Here is a 21,048-nt window from a genome sequence, read left to right as displayed (position 1 = left end):
TCTTGGTTTTCTTTGATTTGTTTTCCAAACTTCTATAAGCCTATTATCAATCCATGCTGACATGGATTAATATGTGTTGGCATGTGCCAACTTAATGAACTTTTTGTTCTGTTGGCAAGTATTTTTATTAAATTCATGTAATACTAGAATGCACCACATTTTTATTTGTGGTTGCTGTAAAATTTTGATACATCTGTAATTGATGAACAAAACAATATTAACATTTCAGTGCCAAATATTTTATCCTGTTCATGATACTAGGGTGTCTTAGTTGCTATTCCTGCTGTAAAACCCTTGAACAGAAGCAAACTCAAGGCAGGAATGGTTTATTTTGGCCCAGTTTGAAGTTAACAGTTCATCATGGCAGGAAAGTCACAGGAAATGGACATTGAAGTAGCTGGTCACATTGTGTTTTTATTATTATGTTTATTATTTTAAATGTATGTATATATGAATGTCTGTGCGTGGGTATGTGCAGGTGACTGAGAAGACAGTCTTTGATTTCCTGGTGCTGGAACTGCAGATAGTTGAGAGCTGTTTAACGTGCATGCTAGGAACTAAACTTAGGTCCTCTAAGAAGAGCAGTAAGTCCTCTTGTCTGATAAGTCATCTCTCCAGCCCCTCACTCTCTATGCAGTCCTGGAGCATACCCTAGGGAATGGTGCCACCCAAAGTAGTGTGTAGTGAGAAGACAAGAGCCAGAGGGCTCTTAAATGAACTTGGAATAAGTCACTGGGATATAAGTGGCATCAGTGATACCTGTGGTCTAGATCTGCCTAGGGAGCTTCCTGCCTCTTCATGGATTAATCTTAGAGCCATAAAATGTCTGTTTCTGGCCCCTTGTCCTTCCCACTAGACAACAGTGGACGAATGCAGAACATTCTTGCTCTAGACATCCCATTATGTAGATTCCTGGAAGCCCAGTTCCCTTCCTGTCACACAGCGACTATGAGAATGATTGATGCTATACCTTCTTCACATATCACATTGCCTTTGTTTGTCCTTGAGACTGAAGTCTGTTCTTATTAAAACAGTTTGTCTCTTTATATGTATTAGATGGAAATTTGTAGTCTCTGGGTTATCTAATTTTCTCTTATCTATTCTATGAAGTCATGGATAGACTACTTTATTTATTGTGTTCTCAGGAAACATTTATGTTCCAAGGATGAAATAAAAAGAAAATAACAATAAAGGGAGAGAGAAAGAGGGATAGTACTACTCCACTCTTGTTCTGTCTAGTGTTTCCCAGTGGTGGTTTTTGATGGTGTCCTGCCATTTCCAGCTCCTAAAGCTGTCCCATACTAAAATCCAAGGTGTACTGCCTCATCATTGCTTTCAGCTTTGTATGATTTATTGTCCTAGTTGCCTACAAACCAGGCCTAACTTCCTACTTCTGTTTTGCAGGTTACAGATCTTGCATCTGCCAGTTTCTTTCCTGGGATTCCTCAGTTCTACTGGGACCCTGACAGAGAAGAAATCAGAACTACTTTTTGAAAACAAACAAACAAACAAACTGTGACCCAAATTGGAAAATGGTGAGGGAACAAACTTAAGTGAGATTTAAATTGGAGGTAACTCATTGATTGCTATGGTCTGAATGTGCCCCTTCATAATTCACATTAAAACTTAACCTCATTGCAACATTGTTAAATGATAGGCATTTTCATTACAGTATCAGGAGGCTTTCTCAAGAATAAACAAATTTGTGGCCTTGTTAAAGAAATAAATCTTAGCTTTATTTAAGATTGGGATTTTTTTTTTTTATTCTGATCTGGAAGAATACCACTCACATGTTAAGTAAGACACAGCAACAGGAGTCTGCCTTAGCTGTAAGGAATGTTATTACCAGACACTCAGTTTGCTAGCAAAGCTGCCAGAGGTATAAAAACTACAGTTCTGTTCCCCAAGTTACCCACTCATAGGCATCTTGTCACAATGGGAAGGAGGAGTTAAGAGTGCTTGCGGTGCAGGCCCTCCTTTATTCTGCAGTTTGTTGTTATGGAGTGTGAAACTCTCATGATTCTTTTGAAACAGAGAAAGGCCAGGATTCAGTTCACACTGGATAGATTCCAATTACTCACTGTAGCATCTCATACTCTCTATCCAGAAATCCTTATGAATCCAGAGAGTAATCATGGAAACCAATTTTCTAATGTGAGTGTTGGTTGTTAAACACATATGCCTCAGCAGTGAGCATCACACCCAGCTCTCTAGAAGGCCAAAGCAAACTCTGCTTCTCCTCTTTCCCTCCGCTTCTCCTCTTTCCCTCCGCTTCTTCTCTTTCCCTCTGCTTCTCCTCTTTCCCTCCGCTTCTCCTCTTTCCCTCCGCTTCTTCTCTTTCCCTCTGCTTCTTCTCTTTCCCTCCGCTTCTTCTCTTTCCCTCTGCTTCTCCTCTTTCCCTCTGCTTTTTCTTTATGGGAAGAAAGGATTGAGCAGGCTTCCTCAGGAGCCTTTCTTGTTTCTAAATACCATCTTGAGAGATACTTACACCAGTTGTTATTGTATTTAATTCCCTTTTTGTAATGAGAAATTGCCAAGTCTGTCCTGAAATTTGCTATACGAAGGAAACAAATCATACACCAAGAAAGTGTTTGGCAAACTAAGTAACACATGGGGCAATTTATACAGGAAAGCAGATTGTGGATAGTCAGAGTGAGGCTTAGCTTCTTTCTAGCCCTGGGCTGTGGATAGTGTCAGAGATGCAACACCTCAGGAAGATGTTGTCAGGGATCCTGATGATTGATACTGGTTTTCAACATGATTACATCTGGGGTCAACTAAGAAACATGCCACTGGGAATGTCTGTGAGGTTGCTTTCTAAAACGGGAAATTTCCCCTATTACACAAAAGGAGAGACACTCCCTTCCTCCAAGTGAGTGGCATCTTCTAACTGTACTTCAGTTCTGAAGAAGCTCAAGGGATAATGTTGCCTTTTGTGCTTCCACTGTGACTGTGCTTTCTGATACCATCTCATCTCTCCTGATGTCCTTGTCTCACATACTCACTCAGTGTCTTCAGCCTTCCAGTGGGAACTGAAGACCAGCAGATTTCAATGATCCTTCTTCTGTACAGAAGAGCCCATGGACTGAGCAGTGACCAGGTTCTTAGACTCTCCAGCACGCAGCCAGCCATTGAAGAACTACCCAGAATGCATCATGTCAGATAATCTAACAAATCCCCTCTTAGTATGTCTCCATACCGTCTGCTCTCTTTTTCTAAGACAGTGATTTTGAAGATACTTCCAAACCTGGACTCTGCCAACTTGACAGGTTCCTCCAGTGTCATCTATTAGATTCAAAAGATTACCCAAAATAGGCTCCATTTTAAGTCTTATAATTTATTTTACTAATATTCAATTTACTGATATAAAAAATAAATTGCTATGGCAAGTAAACTGATTCAGGAGCAGGCATCCCTCTGAAGTTTTCCTAAGAATGACTTTCCAATTTATTTATTTTGTTTGCCTCATAATGCCTCTCCCTTTTTTAAAAAGTGCAGTTTCTCAGTGAAGTGTATAAGTTATAAATTCTACTTCAGAAAAACATGTAAAATTTAAAACAATAGAACACTATACCAAACAATTGTTATCTACCTAAAACTAATTTGATTTCATCATATACGTTCTAACTTCAGAGATTTAATACCATTTAGAAGGAATATAGTGGATATACAAGCAAAGCTGTGTGGTGTTGTATGTGGCTTTCAACTGGTTTGTCATAAAGTCTGTGGTCATTATGGGGCAGCTGAACTAAACAATAGATGCATTTAAGTTTGGACTCACAGCCCAACTGGTATTCAGTATCAGAAGGAAGAAGATAAAGACATTATTGTGTCTACAACAGTGTTTCCAAACTTATTTTATTTAATAGCTTCCAGTGGCTGAAGACTTCAATATCAAGTAATTATTTTTCACCCAACAAAAATGTAATTTTAAAGATGGTTTTAATGGAACTTAATACTCTTTTGGGAATTGGATGTTTTGTTTTGTTTTGTTTTAAGACTTTGTGGTGGCCTTGTTAAGTCATTTACATAGAAGTAAATCATGTTTTCGGAAGGTCAGGATAATGAGACCTCTCTTCATTTCCTATAAGGACAAGTGAAAGACATGGGTCATGTTTGAAGTGTTGAATAATATAAATTATCACTTATATTTTTACATTTGGTTTGGGGATATAAGGCAAATATTGATAATGTACATAAAAGTGCAAACAGAGCAAAAGGGGGATGGAGGGAGGGAGAGAGGGAGAGAAAAAGAGAGATATTCAAGTACTCTCATTCTGAGGTCAGCTAAAAGTTTCAATAATCCCCTGTGAAAAAAAGACCTTTAGTTTTTTCAAAATGTGCTAGGGAAAACATCTCTAAATAGATACTCTTAATAGAATATTCCTGTAAATGATTAAAAGATGATGGCATAATGAAGGTTTCAAGGAAGAAAATGTCTACCCAGCATAGAAAAAAGAAGCAGTTAAAAATCACAACAATTCAAAAAATATTTTCAGTGACAACTTCTACTTCCCTGGCAAACTTTCCCATAAAATTTATAGACTACTTTAAAAGAGAATATAGACTAATCAATTTGTTTTAGTTTCTTCAGTTTTCTAGTCAAGGAGCTGGACTAAGAGCTAATTTTTCTCAGTTCTAATATTCTATGACTCACATTAATATATGGTATTAAAATGGTCCCATTTGTCTATTCAGATGATAATAGAAAAGGCAGCTAAGGTTCTGAAGCCTGGCAAGGCAATTGTTTGTTGATAACAAAAGAAAGTAATAAGTGATCAAAGACAGTACCCAAGTCCTAACCCACACAGGTTCTACTCAGCACGCCTGCTTCGAAGTCAGGGTGGTCGTCAAATATATTTCATTATTTTGTTTTATTAAAGACTCTAAGAATCTCAGGTCCCCACTGCTGGGAGTCTTTCTTTATTATTTTTGGGATGAGATAAGGAGTTCCCATTTTTAAAGGGGACCTCAACATTCAGATTTGAACATAAAGACAGGGGCTACAGATCATTCCCAGACTGCCTGGGATTCAGGGACACCGAGGTACAGTTTTGAGCACAGCAATAGTTTTAGGTTATCATTTCATGCCCCAAGTAACCACTTCTCTGGTGTTTTCTATCCTTTAGTGGAAAAGTAGACTATAATTAGCATCTGATGTCCAGGCTACTCTCCAGTGGTAGAAAAGACCCCCAATGTATGAAAGATTGAGAAAAGTGGATCTAGAACCTTCATGATTTGTGCCAAACTCACATTCTAGACACCTAATACCATTTATGCCCTAGAAGTCTTCTTACTGTAAATGATAAATCTTGCCATCACGGTGCTACAGTCTCGAGCCTTTTAAGGCAATCTGTGATTTGAAAATTATTTTCTTTACTTCAGGAAATGGTATAATAAGGTGGAATCCTTTTAGTGGCTAGGGTATTATAAGCAGGAAGTCCACTGATTCTGTTTGGCAAAGAGAATTTCTCAACATTTTTGGGTGAATTAGAATTAATATTTAACAAGCCATGTAAAATAATGGCTTTTATAAGGGAACAATGTGCAGCAAAGTTGTTTCTAAGATCATTAATGTAGAATTTTAAGTATGTTAACTTTTGTACTTCTTCTAGGCCACTTCTCAGTACATTTCACATATCAGGTGTAAGCAGATTATACCCCTGATGTACATCTCTGTTTCTTATGTTATTGTCAATGCTCAGTTTAGTTTAAGGCCTTTTTACACAGTATAAAAAACACAATATAATTGAACTGTCAACAAAAAATTGTTCCTGTTCATTCTTGTTTCCCATAAAAAAGTGAATTAGTCTTTTATCTACTAATTTTGGGGATATGATTAGAAAAAAATGAAGAAAAAACCAAAACATAAACAAACAAACAAACCAAAAAAACCAAGCAACTTACCTCTACAGAGGAATTCCAGATAAAGCAGACAACTGAAAACTCAGGACAATTTTAACAAAAAAGAAAATTCAGCACAATTTGATGCCTTTCTTTATCTCATTTAAAGAATGTTTGTTACTAAGAATGACAAAATAAATTCATTACGTTGTATTGTCATTATTAAGGCAGTCTAATGATCCTGGCTCTGAGAAACAAGTATACAGTTAAAGCCATATAAGACTACCTGATGATATATAAAAGCATGTGTGAGCATCTTATGATTGCTGTAGAAGACTGATACATTAAACCTGTGACATTTTCATTTAACAAAAAAATCAATAGTATCAGCTATCTTCATATGGGTTAAAATGCTATTTAAGATTGATTTCAGGAAAACTGTTAATGTTAGGTTTGTGTATAATTCTTATTTTTTAACATAGTTGTTAGCCAAGAAAGTCTTTAAATGATTCATGAACATCAAATGCCTTAGGTGAGTACTTATTAAAAGGTATGCAAAATATAAATAGGATTGTATATTTTCAAAACTTTAAAATAAACACAAAGAATATATAGATCTACATGTTATAATTTCAAAGTCAACACTAGCACATAAATTTTTATCTAAATACATACCAGAATACTTCCTATGATAACACATGCACCCACAAATACTTTGCCATGCACAGAACCTTGTTTTCTGCATTTGCAAGGAAAGGTAGAATATACAGTATTGTACACTATCTCAACTTACATCATATTGGAAAGTCAATGAGGATGGCAATAAAAACATCTAATATAATAAATTAAAGTACAAGGAGATACTTATCCCATAGATTAAAAACACTGAAGACTGGTGATGGAAAGTTGGGATTTAGATTGCTTGTCCTATTGGCCGTAGATGATACAGAAGAGAACAGGACTGTCTGTCAACATTCTCAATATTCAGTTTGGCAAAAGGTATGAGAACTTCTGTAATCCAGCAATCCAGGCTAGAAGTCTAGAGTATCTAGGCTTCTGTTTGCAGAGAGATTTTATAGCTGTGGGCAGTCCTCCGCAAGGTTGGGGGTGCAGCTGGCAATCTGGATGCCCATCTGGATGGGAGCCGACGATTTGCTGGTCTAGCCGGTCGGGAAAATCCTTTTCCATTGGAGGCTTTCACTGCTGTGGACTCCTACAACATAAATAATTGTTGTAATTTCTTAATACATTCCACCTTTATCCAGGAAATATTCTTTTGATCATCATCATCATCATCATCATCATCATCATCATCATCATCATCATCGTAACAATAATAAAAGTGTTCATGAGGTTTTATACTTATTGTTCCAATGGGCCTTCTTTCAAGAAAATCTTTTAGGTTTATTTATTTTTATTTTCTATATATGGGTGGTTGGTCTGTATGTATGTGCCCCATGTATGTGACTGGTCTACATGGAGGTTAGATGTCTAGTTCCAGTGGATTTCTGGAACTAGAGTTACAGACACATGTGAGATTCCATGTGGTAACCGGGAATTGAACTCAGGTCTTCTGGAAGAAGAGTAAGTGCTCTTTTCTGTTCAGCCATCACTCCATTTCCTCCAACTAGTCTTCCTAATAAAGCTGCTGTTCTTACATCTGAGACAGGCAGCAAGGACAGACTCAGATGCCGTTATCTCACTGACGACACACAAGCAATCACCTCAATTGTTTTATTGTCTCTCTGGAGACTTAAGTTTAATTCACTGATTTTTTTGTTTTTGTTTTTGTTTTTGTTTTTAATGAAACAAAGCAATGCAATCTGTTCCAAAGGGTCAACAGCAAAATAGTGCTTCACAAATCCCTAATCCGTGAAAAGGAAAAAACACTCAGCATTTATTTTTTCTTAGTTCAGGAGAAATTTGTTGGTTTTTGTTTGTCTCCAGTCACAGCTCCACAGATTTATAGTTTCAACTAAAGTGAAGAGAAGTGCAAAAACCAGGAAATTATTTGAAATGCTTGCTAATGACATTAGCACACCATACAACATCTTATAAGCATGTTAAGTTACATATATTCAAAGATATTTTGTATGAGTCTTCATAGTAAATAACAACTTGCTTGATCTTTCCCTTTACAATTAATGAAGACTATCACTTTTAAGTGGATAAAAACAGAAGGATAAAGGCTTATTTAAGTACCCATTTCTATTATTTTTCATGTAAAGACTATCTATGACTAGCTGTGTTTTGTAGACAGTCTTTTAGTGGCACAAACATAAGAGTTCTACTAGACATTGTTTCAAATTTTTGCTTTACCCACACATTCATATGGCTAACCCTATGAGGAGATGGGTTATAAGGTGGGAAAGTATGAACCAGACATAACTGAGAAAGTGAAAGTTATTATGTGTGTACAGAAATAATAAACTTTTAGAGTAAAACTCTGTAAATCAACAAATATGTATTCTGATTTTTTTGTATTCTGTTTTTTTAAAGGAAACAAATCGCTTTCCCCAGGTTCTTGAAATCATCTTATATTAATCCTATGCCTATCTGTCTGTCTGTATGTCTGTCTGTCTGTCTGTCTGTCTGTCTTTCTATTACTATTGAGGCTTGATCTCACTGCAGAGTACCAGATAGTCTGGAATCATTTGGGAAACCACTCCAGTCTCAAGAGATCCACCTGCTTCTGTCTACTGAGTGTTGAAATTAAAGGCACAGGTCAGCACAGGTGTCTCTAATATTATTTATCTTAAAGAAATAATGTACCAGTTAAAGTTTTACAAACCATACCTTAACTCATATTAAGTTGTTTCCTTACAGAGTGTCAAGACGTTAGGAAGATGCTAAAATATGTCTGCACCCTACTTACATGATCAAGCACCTGAACTGATTTCAGAGCTATTGCTAAAGATGGATGTAGTCCTTGCTTTCTCAACTCTGATATCTTATTTGAATCTACTCCTTGACCCAATTGCTGATTTCCCATATACAGCAAATGTTCCATTTGACGCATTTGAAACATTGACTCAATATGATGCAACCACTTACATCAGAGCCACATTTGGTCCAGTTATCCCTGAAGCATTTTGAGTTTTGCAGTGCAGACTTTGTCTCTGTCTCATAGGTTTTCAGCAGCTTTTCCACAACACCATAATTTGATCTGGGATCAGCTGACCTTGGCCGGCTAGAAAAATTGCTTGATCTCCAATCATGCTCTTGGAGCATAAGCTGATAGCTGCTGGGACTCTCACGTGTCTGCATTTGTTTGACCAGGCCTGCTGGGTATACTTTTGTGGGATCACTAAACAGAGTTTCCATGGGCACAGGCATATCGACACTAGCTTTCAGAACACTGGTCCCTCTGTCACTTTCTGATATGTCAGCGCTGTGAGCAGTGGAGATATCACAGGTATTGAGATTGTTAGGTGATTTTGTATAGCTTTCACTTTGTTGTATTGCTTGACAACTTCTGTCTGTTCTAAAAACAGTTCTGTTAAACTCATCGATCTTTGCAGCTAGCTTTCCATTCGTTGGAGTTGGTTCAAAATTGCAGTTGTAACTTCTAACTGGGTCCTTCTGTGTCACTGAGGGAAGAAAATCATTGTTCACAGGAAGATCAAGATGCAATTTTGTAGGGTTATCTGGAAACACCTTTTCAAATTTTGCTCCCCTGGAGGTAAAACTGGTTTTTTGAGATGGCCTGGAAGGGCTCTCTTTTGTACCTAACACAGTGTCACACAACCACAAATTAAGTCCAACATCTTTGTTACCTGGAAGATTTCTATCTATTTTGACTTCTGGTGTCCAAGAGGAAAACATGGTACTATCTTTCAAACTCTTGCCTTCTTCTGAAAACAATGGGGACCGCCTCAAGAGGAAATGAGGATTGTTATTTGTTTTGTCTTGAATCTCACGGACCACCCACCTGTGGTATAAACTTTCCTTTAGTCTTTCTTGGGCTTGTTCAGAATATGAGCTGGGGAGATTTCGAGAGGTACTTCTTGGAGGGGGAGTTGGTGGAGTTTCACTTCTTTGTAAACCAGTTGTACCAATTCCACAGTTGTTCATAGAATTGTTTTGGAGTCCATCAGCACAGCTCAGATTCTTTTTCTGCATTTCTTTCTCCAAATTGGTTGGAAGAATGCCCTGGCCATTGTTGATCAAGTAGTCCTCATGAGGCACATGGATTGCATTTGGGATTTCCTGGAGAACAGGATCTGATTTCATCCTAAACATTATAGGTCAAGGTGTATTAGTGACAATTTTCTTTTCAAAATGAGCTTTGAAAAGCCAAAATTTAAAAAATGCATTTCTGCTATAGAAAAAGAATCATAATTTGATCAAATGTTTATATATCCATAAATATATACTTACATATATAGTGTGTGTACATATATAAATAATGTCATATACCAGTAATGCTATATATAAATGATATAAGTAATATGATTATATATGTTACACACACACACACACACACACACTCACACACACAAAAACACATACATTCTAAATCCACTGCTGCAAGTCCTCTTTATTGTAGGATAAAGTTGTCAGTGTTACATTCATGGATCTAACCCAAATTTTTATTCAGTATCATCCATCATTTTACCTATAATCTGAAACTTATGCTAGACTCAGACTAGACAATGTAGTCTCTGAGTTTCTGTTCTTGACATTCCCATTTCTAGACTTCTGCCATAGCTTTTCTTCCTGTTTTCCTATGCAATTTCTAGTCCCTACTCATAATTCCTCTTTAAACTTCACTTTTCTCCTTGGGTTTTAAATAGCATTGAGAATGATGTTGTTCTAAATGTAGTATCATGAGTGCTAGATAACTCCAAATGCAATGTGTCATTTGAACTTGAAAGGAAAATAAGATTATATTTTATCAATCAAAGAAGTGAGCTCTGATGAAGTTTGCCCACTGAGCAAAGAAAGTGATAATGAATGACACAGAAATACTAGAGCATGGCAAATCTTTGAACAATCTCTTTAGAACAAAGCCACACATTGAGGCTTTGAAGTGCTTTCTGGAGACCATAAGGATGACTGTGAAAGCTTCACATTTCAATGTTTTTGGCTTTTTTTTTTTTGGGGGGGGGGAGAATTTCAAACAATATATTTTGCTCATATTCTTCCCTCAACTCCCCTCCCAGATCTTCCTATCTCCCTACTCACCCAGTTTCATGTTCTATTTTCACCATGAGAATTTGGACTATACATGATTTGTAAATGAAAGATACCAAGTCTCTGCATAAAACACAAATAGAGCAACAATAACAAATAATAAAATCACATAAGTAAAATAAGTCATACTGTACAATTTATTAAGAGCTTCTATGACAACTTATAATGATGTACAATTAGAACATATCAACAAATGGCTACAGGAAAGCTCAATGGGCAGAGAGGGCAGTGCACAGTGGCTAACAAACTCTTGCAAATCAGCACAGAAATTCTCAATTTCCAGACAGCTAAATAATAATAGGAAATCTCATTCTAAGAGAGTATCAGATTTCCCAATGACTTAAATATTGTTAAATATTTAAGTCCATAAATCCATATTTATTATGCACATAATTCTAAATTGTTGTTTTGTAACTTAGCTAGAATTTAGTCTTAAACTTACATAGTGATTCTGACCTAAAACAAGAGATTGTGCCACGTAGACATATAATGTATTATTTTGAAATGTACATTTGCTTTTATCATACACACATCACTGTTGAGAAATAAATGACCCAACCATAAAGTGTTTAAATAGAACATCTTACATTGTTCAAACACCACACTGTTAAAGCTGTCACAGTTTAAAAGCCAATTTAACTGGATTTGCCTACTTGCATATTCTTCCTGTGGTCAAAAACTCTGATGGAGAGAGAACTTCAGTAGAGGACATATAATCATTCTGTACAGACGGTCTATTCTACCTAAACACTGAAAGAATATCGTACAGTATTCCTAATAAGTTATGAAACATACTAGAAGATTACTTTTAAGGATCATGAGCTAAGATATACATAATGAGTCAGTGTAGATTCATAGACTATAAACAGAATCCTTTTCTATTCTCTGGTGTACAGAGACCCCATGTGTCAACCTACCTTCTGTGGTTAGAATGCTTTTGGATTTCCTCTTGAAAGGTGCACAATTCTTCACTAACTTTTGCAAGTTCTTCAAGAGCCTTCATACCATAGCACATAAGAGAGAGCTGCTGTTAGCATGCTGCAGTGTAAATGCTTTTTTAGAAATAGCTCCTGGCTGACCCCATCTGACTTACTGTGTTAAGGGTGGCAGAACAGTCTTCACTCTCCTTAGAAGTCTTCTCACCAGCCCAGGTCTCACATGCCTTCCTGTCTGTGGCCAAAGGATTCCGAAACCCCACTTTGGTTTTTGTATGTATATTTTGTTCTGGAGACACTTGACTTTCTTCCCTAAGGAAATCCCTTTCTGTTTTCTTTTCCTTTTCTGGATCATCTCTGTGATTCAGCACTCTGAGTTCACATTGTCCTGAGTTGAGGTGATTTGGAGGAAATTCCATTTTATCTTGATCATGGCGAAGATCAATGACCTTAGAATGTTCATTCATGTTCATTTTCCTCCTCAGATTTACTTCCTGGCAAAGCTGTAAAAATTAAAATTAAAAACTCATTTTCCCTAATTTACTTGAGCAATGTGTTCTTTTAAAGGCATTCTCACTTTGTAGCCCTGTGTAGTATAGAACAAATTCTGAAGTCCAGAGTGGTTTCAAACTCCTAAAAATGAACCTGCCTCTGAGAACTGGAAATAAAGCTGTATACCCAGCTTTGATAAATATTCTTAGTACTAAGCAACTCATTTGAGTTCTCTTTGCAATATTACAATATACTACCATTGGTGTTAATGCTTATGCATACAGGCAGTGTCTCTAAAATAGGGATTAGCCAGAAAAGTTTCGGGGAATCATAAACCATAAAGACTGATTTTAGTAAGGCAATGCATGGACATCACATTCTACTTTTCTGATGAAAAATCAACTCATTGACAAATAAATTAAGTCTGGATCTATACAAAATGCAAAAATACATTCACAAAATTACACTGTGTCGAATCAATTACTGACTATTCTAAGTGCTTTTTGGATATAACAAGAGTTTAACATTAATAAAATTGTATGTTTTAATGATACACTCTTATAAAGTAACATTGACTGTCTGAATAGATGACCATACCATATAGTAAACCAACATATTCTCCCATCTAACTAAGCCCTTACTAATCATCCCCTCAGTGGGTCAATTGCATTATCAAGGTGTAGATATTATAGTGATATCTTTAATGCAACAATGATACAGATGTATTTTTAAAAGTTCTTTATTCTGATTAAAACAAATTCATCATTGTTATACATGATAAAACAGAGTTCTAAAGCTTGGTCCATTTACTGCCTCTGTTAAAGACAACCCCAAACTATTTCTTAAGGTGGACTTATGCAAGTCAGAAGTTCTGTTAGTTCACCCATACGGTGAAGAAGGAAGTTACATTCCCCTTACGCTTACATCTTGAACAAGCTTACCATATTTCAAAACAGAAAGTCAAATAACTTGAAAGCAAATGTCTCTAGATTTCACAAACACAATAAATGTCTGTAATAATAATATACTTAATTAATACTTATGCATAACTTTAGTTCACAGAAGTACCATACATAATTAATAAATTAAGAATACATGATGCTTTTTTACTGATAAATATTATAATCACTCATCTCATTGACTAATGTAAGGAAGCCACCAAACTACAGCAGTAAATTGATTGTTTAGATGCTTACAAAATTATGCCTATAAATTATTTGAACCAAACTGCTGTTCAACATGAGTGATATGAGGAACATCCCCCCAAAGTGCCATGATAAATTTAAGGATATTATTGGTGGTGTTGTCCTCTTCTACAAATGCCTGAATAGGTTGAATATAGTGGTGCTCACCAATTCCAGCACTTAAGAATCAGGCAGATCTTTGTGAGTTCAAGACCAGCCTAGTCTACAAAGCAAGTCACAGGATAGCTACGGCTGTTACACAAAGAAACAAAACTGAAAGGAGAGAGAGAGAGAGAGAGAGAGAGAGAGAGAGAGAGAGAGAGAGAGAGAGAGAGAGAGAGAGAGAGAGAGAGATTCCTGAATAAATAGTCAATGGCTATATTTTCAAACCCATGGGAAATTGTGCTATTGATAACACACAGCTTTTCATTCTGCATCTGATAACTATATGAGAAAGACCCTCAACCATTACTCCTCTCAGCCTTCAATTTTTGCTATGGCATAATTTACCTTATAATGTAATTTCATGCTGTTATAACTTCTCATGGTTATTTGGTTCAGAAATGGAAAAAAATCCTCGTACACAGTGATGAGTAGAGAAGTACTTGGTATAGGGGCTGATAACAGCTAAATGACCATTCTAATGAAGGACACAAGCAGAAAAGACTGCAAAATGAAAGCAAAACTCTCAAGATGATAGCAATTCAATGTATTCATAATGCTAGCTCATATGTAGATCACCCCAAGTTTCAAATGGTCTGAGTATGTACATCCTGAATTTTCAATAGCAATTGCTATTAGTGGGGAAAAGGGCTCAGCAGAGAGGCACAGTATCTCCATGTCCGATGCTGGATGCTTTTACTAAAAGATATCATTACTTAACATCATAGATTTTACAGGTCCATACTTGGGAATCCATGCTTCTCTAGCACATGGCTCAATATCCTCCCCCCCCAAAAAAAATCTAAAAATCTAGAACCAATTAATTTTAAATAAAATGCTATATTTATTAAACAATATGTTTACTAGACAAAAATACTCAATATGATTTCATAATCATATGATTGTGCTTTTGTTTTATTCTTTAGTTTTCAGAACAATTGTCTATTTCCTTAACCTGTGAAACTATTTCCTCTGTTTATCAGCATTTTATCCTAGCATTACATACTTGTAGACCATTATGTATATGACCAGAAAGAGGCACCCTTCTGGGATTGAGATATTGTCTATAGGCAGTATGAATACTCTCAACTGTTGTCTATAGGCAGTATGAATACTCTCAACTGTTGTCTTAATCACAGGTAGGAAGTCCCTGAGTAAGAAGATAGGGAAGGAAGCAAGTAGAAAATGTTTTCCAAAGTGTAGTGGGTCAGGAAGGAATCATTAATCATAGATGTCTCACCTTACTTTAGAGGAAGGATGGAATGGTCACTTTCCTCTGTTTCCTGTTTTGATGTATCACTTTTCCACTCTGTATTTTACTCCCAACTTATTTATTTGTTGTTAGTCAGAAAAAATATATGTTTGCATTACAAACATACACAACACTTACTTTGCTTATATGCTTTTAAAAAGGCCCAGAAATCTGTTAAGTAAACCATAAAATTTAATACTGTGCATTATAAAAAATAGAGCAAAATAAATATAGTAGTTTACTATCAGTTGAAGAAAGCTTGAATGCATACCCACCAAAACACATGCAGGAAGAAATATTTCAGAGCAAAGTATGGGATGACTGGGAGATGATTAAGGAGAATAAGATCACTGACTATATCAGAACCATGATGTCTTATTAAAAACCCATTTCTTAGTAAGTGTGCGAACATATGAGGACCTCTGGCAGAATAAATCTGATGGCCACTGTTACATTTCTAATTGCCATATGGCACACATTTTGATGCTGCTGAGTTCCGTGACATTCTTTGATATACATTACTCAGATAAACTCTCAGGAATGACCTTTATTCTAGTGCCAAGTTATAATCTTAATACTATATGTCCCACAAACTATTTCCTGCATTTCCCTGCTAGGTACTAGTATCTGAACACTTATAAAGAATATACGCATTACTATCAGTACTATGTCTCTGAATTCAGAGAATAAGAAGTTGATACATTGCAGAGTAATATTACAAAGTCTTCATTTTCATGCAAGACTATAAAATAAATGTAGTCTCAAACATACCACTGGGTGAGGTTGACCCAGTTTTGTTCTAGTAAATTTCTTTGGCGGAAGAAGAAACACGAAAGTAGTTCCCAATATAAAATGAATTTCAGCAGGATTTTCATTTCAAGCTTGGACTTTACAGTCCATTTAAAATAAATCAAGCTTTACCTCTTCGATCTTCTTCTGCATGATCTTCCAGTGACTCTCCCATTCTTTTCTTTCGTTGTCAAACTGGTCCAGTAGTTCCATCTTTTCCTTACGCCAGTTGACCTCTGTGTTCTCCCTTTGCTCATGTAGGTCCTTGGCAACTGTGTGAGTGTCAGCCAAAGGATTGCTGCTCATCTCTGCCTTCTCTTAGCTGTTTCTTGGAAGTGTTAAAGTGTTTGATTTGAAGTGGTCTCACTTGCCTTTAAAATAAAGCCTGAGATAAACATAACAAGACAATGCCCCAGGCTTGTGTCAACATATCAATTTTGTCAAAAGTAAATGACACAAACTATAGAAAACTAAACAAAAAGAAGGGAAAGATAACAAAAATCTGATTATAAAGGAAGCTTTTTTTTTAAAATGCAGTCAATAAAGTGGCATTGTCCTAAGACCCTTTCTTCTCTTTTGAGATTAACAGGAAAATTATAGTGAACAAGCTGGCTAAGTACACATGCGTGATATAAATGTCTCCTTACATAACTGCTTAATCTAAAAATAGCCTTTTTCATAAATATTCACGATTTTGAGTATGAAATACAATTATATGGTTGCATCTGGCTGGGTGTACTGATTCTGTTAAAATAGAATTAACTCTTTAAGTAGAGATTTAAGATTGTGAGCCAGTTCAGAATAACTAAGTTCTGCACTCAGAGATCAAGCCCATGTCAAGTTGCAAGAATGCACCAAGACCCAAAGCAGGTAGTCACCTTGAGAAGCTCATGTTTCAGCAAGAAACTAGCTTAATCTTAAATTTGAAAAGGTCATTATTTTGCTTCCTCAAATAAAATATAAAATATCATTATTGTTCCGTGAGAATTTTAACATGTGTTAAAACTTATTCATGACTTCTTCTCTTTCACCTGGATATTTATGTGTAGAATATAAATATAGGAAATAGTTATGGAACAATAACTATAGGAAACTGCTTTCTTATGGTACACTAAGTAATAACCAAAGTAATTTTATTTATAATAGTCAGCATATGAATATTTAGTGTTTGAAGGGACAATTTAAAATACCAGATATGGGGGCCAGACCTTAAGATTGTTCTTATGGAGGATCCAAGTCTGGATCTCAGTCCCCGTATTGGGTGACTTACAACCATCTGTGACTCCAGCTTCAAGGAATTTAAAACATTTTTCTGAAGTCTTTGGGCACCCACACTCACACATGCATATACCCCCCACCACACACACACACACACACACACACTCACATATGCACACAGTGAAAAATAAACTTTAAAAGACTGGATATATAATTCTCTTATAGGCTTTAGTATCTTATTTATATTAAAGTGACAATATTCATGGAGTTACTATAAACTTTAGACAGTATAATAAAAGCCTGTGCTTTGAGAAATTAAAAAACTTATAATTTGGACTTTAAAATTTTTTCTTTGTTTGAAGAAAGTTTTTATTAATAAAATGATGTGTCTTTGTACTGAATAGAAAAACATATTTACAAATAAATGATTTTATTTAAAATAATTATGCCAAAATCATAGTATTATATGTAATTTAGCAGAAGCATATGTTTAACTTATCTAGGCCCTGGGTTGATCTTTCCCACCCCCATAAACACACACACACACACACACACACACACACGCACACACTCAAAACAGAAGAAAAGAAAACACCTAAACCCTCCTTGTTCAGCTTGTTAATTAACTACTAATGAATTATCATACACTAATCAATTAGCACAATAATTAATTAATATATGGCCACAATGCTACAATCTTCCTATTACTCATGCATGAATCTGCCAATAGTCAATGTGTACTATTACTGGCAGAATCAAGTCTGCATGATTAAGAACTACTTTGCATTCACAGTAGGAGATGCATATTTCATACCTCACATATTAGATGACTATGAAAGATTACTTTTGTCATGCTTCTCCAGTCAAGATATGAATGAATGATTATAGACTACAAGGAATTAAGGAATTAAAAACATAGCTCCTTATGCAGGGCTCCATTTCTTTCTTTCCTTCTTTCTCTCTTCCTTTCTTTTTTCTTTTCTTTCTTTCTCTCTTTCTTTCTTTTAAAAAAAACTTACAAATGTTAGTATCTATAGTTCCTTAAAAAACATTTAGCAGTGGCACTTTGACAGTTTTTGCATACTTCCTTGTCACTCACAGTATCATTATTAATTCAATCAAGAAAAGCAAACAATTTCCAGTGAGTTACAAACATGCCCTTGTGACCCTTCATCATTTATTCACTCTCTGTTTCTAACCTCATTTTCCTTTGCTTCCTCATTAGTCTTGGTTTTTTGTTTTTGTTTTTGTTTTTTTTTTTGTTTTTTGTTTTTTGTTTTGGCTACTCACCCCACTTGTATGACAGACCAGGAAAATCTAACAAAATGAAGAGAGTAAAGAGTTTACTGAATTTGGAGTTTTGTTTTGCTTTGCATAAACTTTACTAATATCACTAGTGATACAAATAATATCACTTTAGGTCTATGCAAAACCTACACCCAGGAAACATAGACTGGGTTTGTGTTGAGAATGGAAGACTGCTTTAAAACTGTCCATAATAAACTGTGAGTTGAAAGTAACTCATGGGCTAGCAAGAATTGCCTCTGGGATTTCTTGGCAAAAACGGAGACCTTTGAGACATTATGAGGCAACTACAAATTTAACTAAAGACATTTTAAAAAAAGGAGTGGAATAATTACAGGATATTTAGAAAAAAGGCTTTACAATATCCCATGCTTTGTTCCAACTGTGTTTAAATAGTATAATTGCTCAGAAATTATCCTCGCAAGGATTTACTACAATCAACATAATGGATGGGTACAAGAATTTTTTGTTTGTTTTTGTTTTTGTCTTGTTTCCATTTTTAACTCCTCTTGAACCATGCACACCTTAGAGTTTAAAGTGGTCCATCCTTCCTACTTTTATCTACAATAAGATCATCTGTAAATACCCTAGATCAGTGTTGTCACTAATAACAGCAGCGTGTTAGGCCAGGAAACATGTATGAAGACCTGAATCCTGAGTTTACTATACACAGAGTCAAACTCATCACTGTTGAAGGGCCAATCTACACAGCTTCCTCTTTCCAGAACCAGAGTAAAACCTAGTTCCTAAATGGTAATGGCTATGATTGAAAAGAAACCATAGCCATTTCATACAAGAAAGAAGGCTTTCTGAAAGTTTATTTACAGCTGTTTCTCTGGTAATATTTTTGGAAGGGCATTTTCTTAGCTTTGCTAGGATCTCAGCCTTGTCATCAATACAAACAAAAATGTCCACTGCAACACAGTTGCATCACCCTCTATAAATAAAGCCTGGAGGGGGGCATAAAACATTCTAGAGACTAAGTATTAAATAAGAGAATGCCTAACAATAATCTAAACACTGCTGTGTCATAAGGATATTTTTAAGATTTATGTATGAGTATTCTATCTGCATGTAAACCTGCATGTCAGAAGAGGCCATTATATGCAAAAGATCACTTAGATGGTTGTGAGCCACTATGTGGATGCTGAGAATAAACTCAGCAGTCTTAACCACTGAACCATCTCTCCAGGTCCACAAATTCTTGCTAAGCGCTGATTTCTTTTTCTTGCCTTTCATCTTTCCACTTTCCCTTCATCCTTTCCTTCAGTCATCTCCATGTAAATCACTTTTTTCTAAGGTAAAACTAATTATTTCAAACTTTACCTCATTGGAAGCCAATCTCAACGGGTTAATTCTTATATTCCCTTTGACTGATTTGCTTTGGTATTTTTCAATTTTCTTAAAGAAAACAAGCCAAGTTAAGTGTAGTGCAAAACAATTTGTCCTGAGTAAAAAGTTGGATAAATATTTAAAACTACTTTTTGTTATCGTTCTAAATTGAGTCTTTAGAATGTCAGGTTAAATGATCAATTTTGTGGGGACAGAATGTTCCGGGGTGAGAGGTTTCCAGGCCAAATGGATCAGTCATTCAAAAGCCTGGTGTTAGGGCTCTCCTTGTTCTCAGCTGTCATCTTCCCCTCCCACAGATTCTGGCATCGCTGTGGGAGAGAAGAAAGGATTGCTCCATTTTACACCCCCTTCCCCATAGCTCCTTGTTGTTTCGTTTCAGCATTCTCAAATTTCATTGAGAATAGAAGTTTATTAAAGGAACTGTAGAGAGGTAGCTACATTTGTTAGTCACACAAATGCCCTGCCCCTAGCAACACTACACTAGCATTCCATAATTCCCTTTAATGTACTTCTCAAAGCCAGATGCCAAGATTATAAAAGGTTAAGAGTGGGTTGTGCACGTGCTGTAGTAGGAAGAAAGATGGTTTAGCTGGTGGCTCAGTCCTACCAGGGAGCAAAATATAAGAACAGCAAAGGGGATCTCATGAAGTGTACATGATAAAATACAAACTGTGATTATAAACAACTTTTGGGCTGGGGAAGTAAAGATCTAAATTTGATAACACTGAGCAGAGGATCATGCTGCAGTCTCAGTCCCTAGACCTACCTCATTTTGGCCATCCATCTTTACCCAAGGTATGCTCAGTGCTTTCTACATCACAATTATGATCATTTCAAATTCCATCTTGCCTGCTGAAACTGGATTGTAGCCAAGTCAACTAAGGCATGTCAGGAGGGCTGATGCCACTGCTGCTTTGGTCTTAGGAAAATTCTGCTTGTAGTTTGTGCCCATTATTTTCTCCTTTTTCTCTGGGTGTATTACATTTCTTATATTTCAAGTCCTTTACACATATGAGGATGCAGACTCCAGAAGGAATGCCAGAGACAGCAAATACTGCCAACCTCGCAATTCCTAGAAGAAATCATTTGGCCTGACAATAAGTTGCTCCCACTGAATTTTGTGGGATTGGGAAGTTCTATGCCTATACCTCAAAGTGCTGTGTCACCTGTCTTCAAAATTCCCTCTCTTACTTTCTAGGTTATTATCCATCCCTGGAACCATTTTAGGCAATTAAGGGATCCTATTCCTCATGTGCTGTTCATCAGCAAATGCAACTCTCCAGAAACTTCCCATTTAGTTTTATTAGAAGATTAAAAT

The 21,048-nt window shown here is 36.0% G+C and overlaps 1 protein-coding gene across 7 annotated transcripts in view; it reads right to left on the bottom strand.

Moving 5' to 3' along the window:
• Positions 1–3,832: 3,832 nt before the first annotated feature.
• Kiaa0408 (KIAA0408 ortholog) overlaps positions 3,833–21,048 on the bottom strand; it is a 29,660-nt gene continuing 12,444 nt past the window's right edge. For 2 of the 7 annotated variants that reach the window (XM_031380683.1, XM_031380684.1), the window contains exons 2-6: positions 15,987–16,239; positions 12,134–12,478; positions 11,958–12,037; positions 8,899–10,078; positions 3,842–7,057 (exon numbers count right to left, since the gene is read on the bottom strand). In XM_031380683.1, the coding sequence (XP_031236543.1) occupies positions 6,893–7,057; positions 8,899–10,078; positions 11,958–12,037; positions 12,134–12,478; positions 15,987–16,160 (1,944 nt within the window). In that variant the 5' untranslated portion in view covers positions 16,161–16,239 and the 3' untranslated portion in view covers positions 3,842–6,892. Of the gene's footprint in view, positions 7,058–8,898; positions 10,079–11,957; positions 12,038–12,133; positions 12,479–14,161; positions 14,318–15,053; positions 15,140–15,986; positions 16,240–21,048 lie in introns of those variants that run through there. The other 5 variants (XM_031380686.1, XM_031380685.1, XM_031380687.1 and 2 more) reach the window with 4 other exon arrangements.

Source organism: Mastomys coucha, unplaced genomic scaffold (assembly GCF_008632895.1).
Source record: "Mastomys coucha isolate ucsf_1 unplaced genomic scaffold, UCSF_Mcou_1 pScaffold2, whole genome shotgun sequence".
Taxonomy (NCBI): Eukaryota; Metazoa; Chordata; class Mammalia; order Rodentia; family Muridae; genus Mastomys; species Mastomys coucha.
Note: the sequence above shows the minus strand (reverse complement) of the source record. Positions and strands in the feature narration are given on the sequence as shown.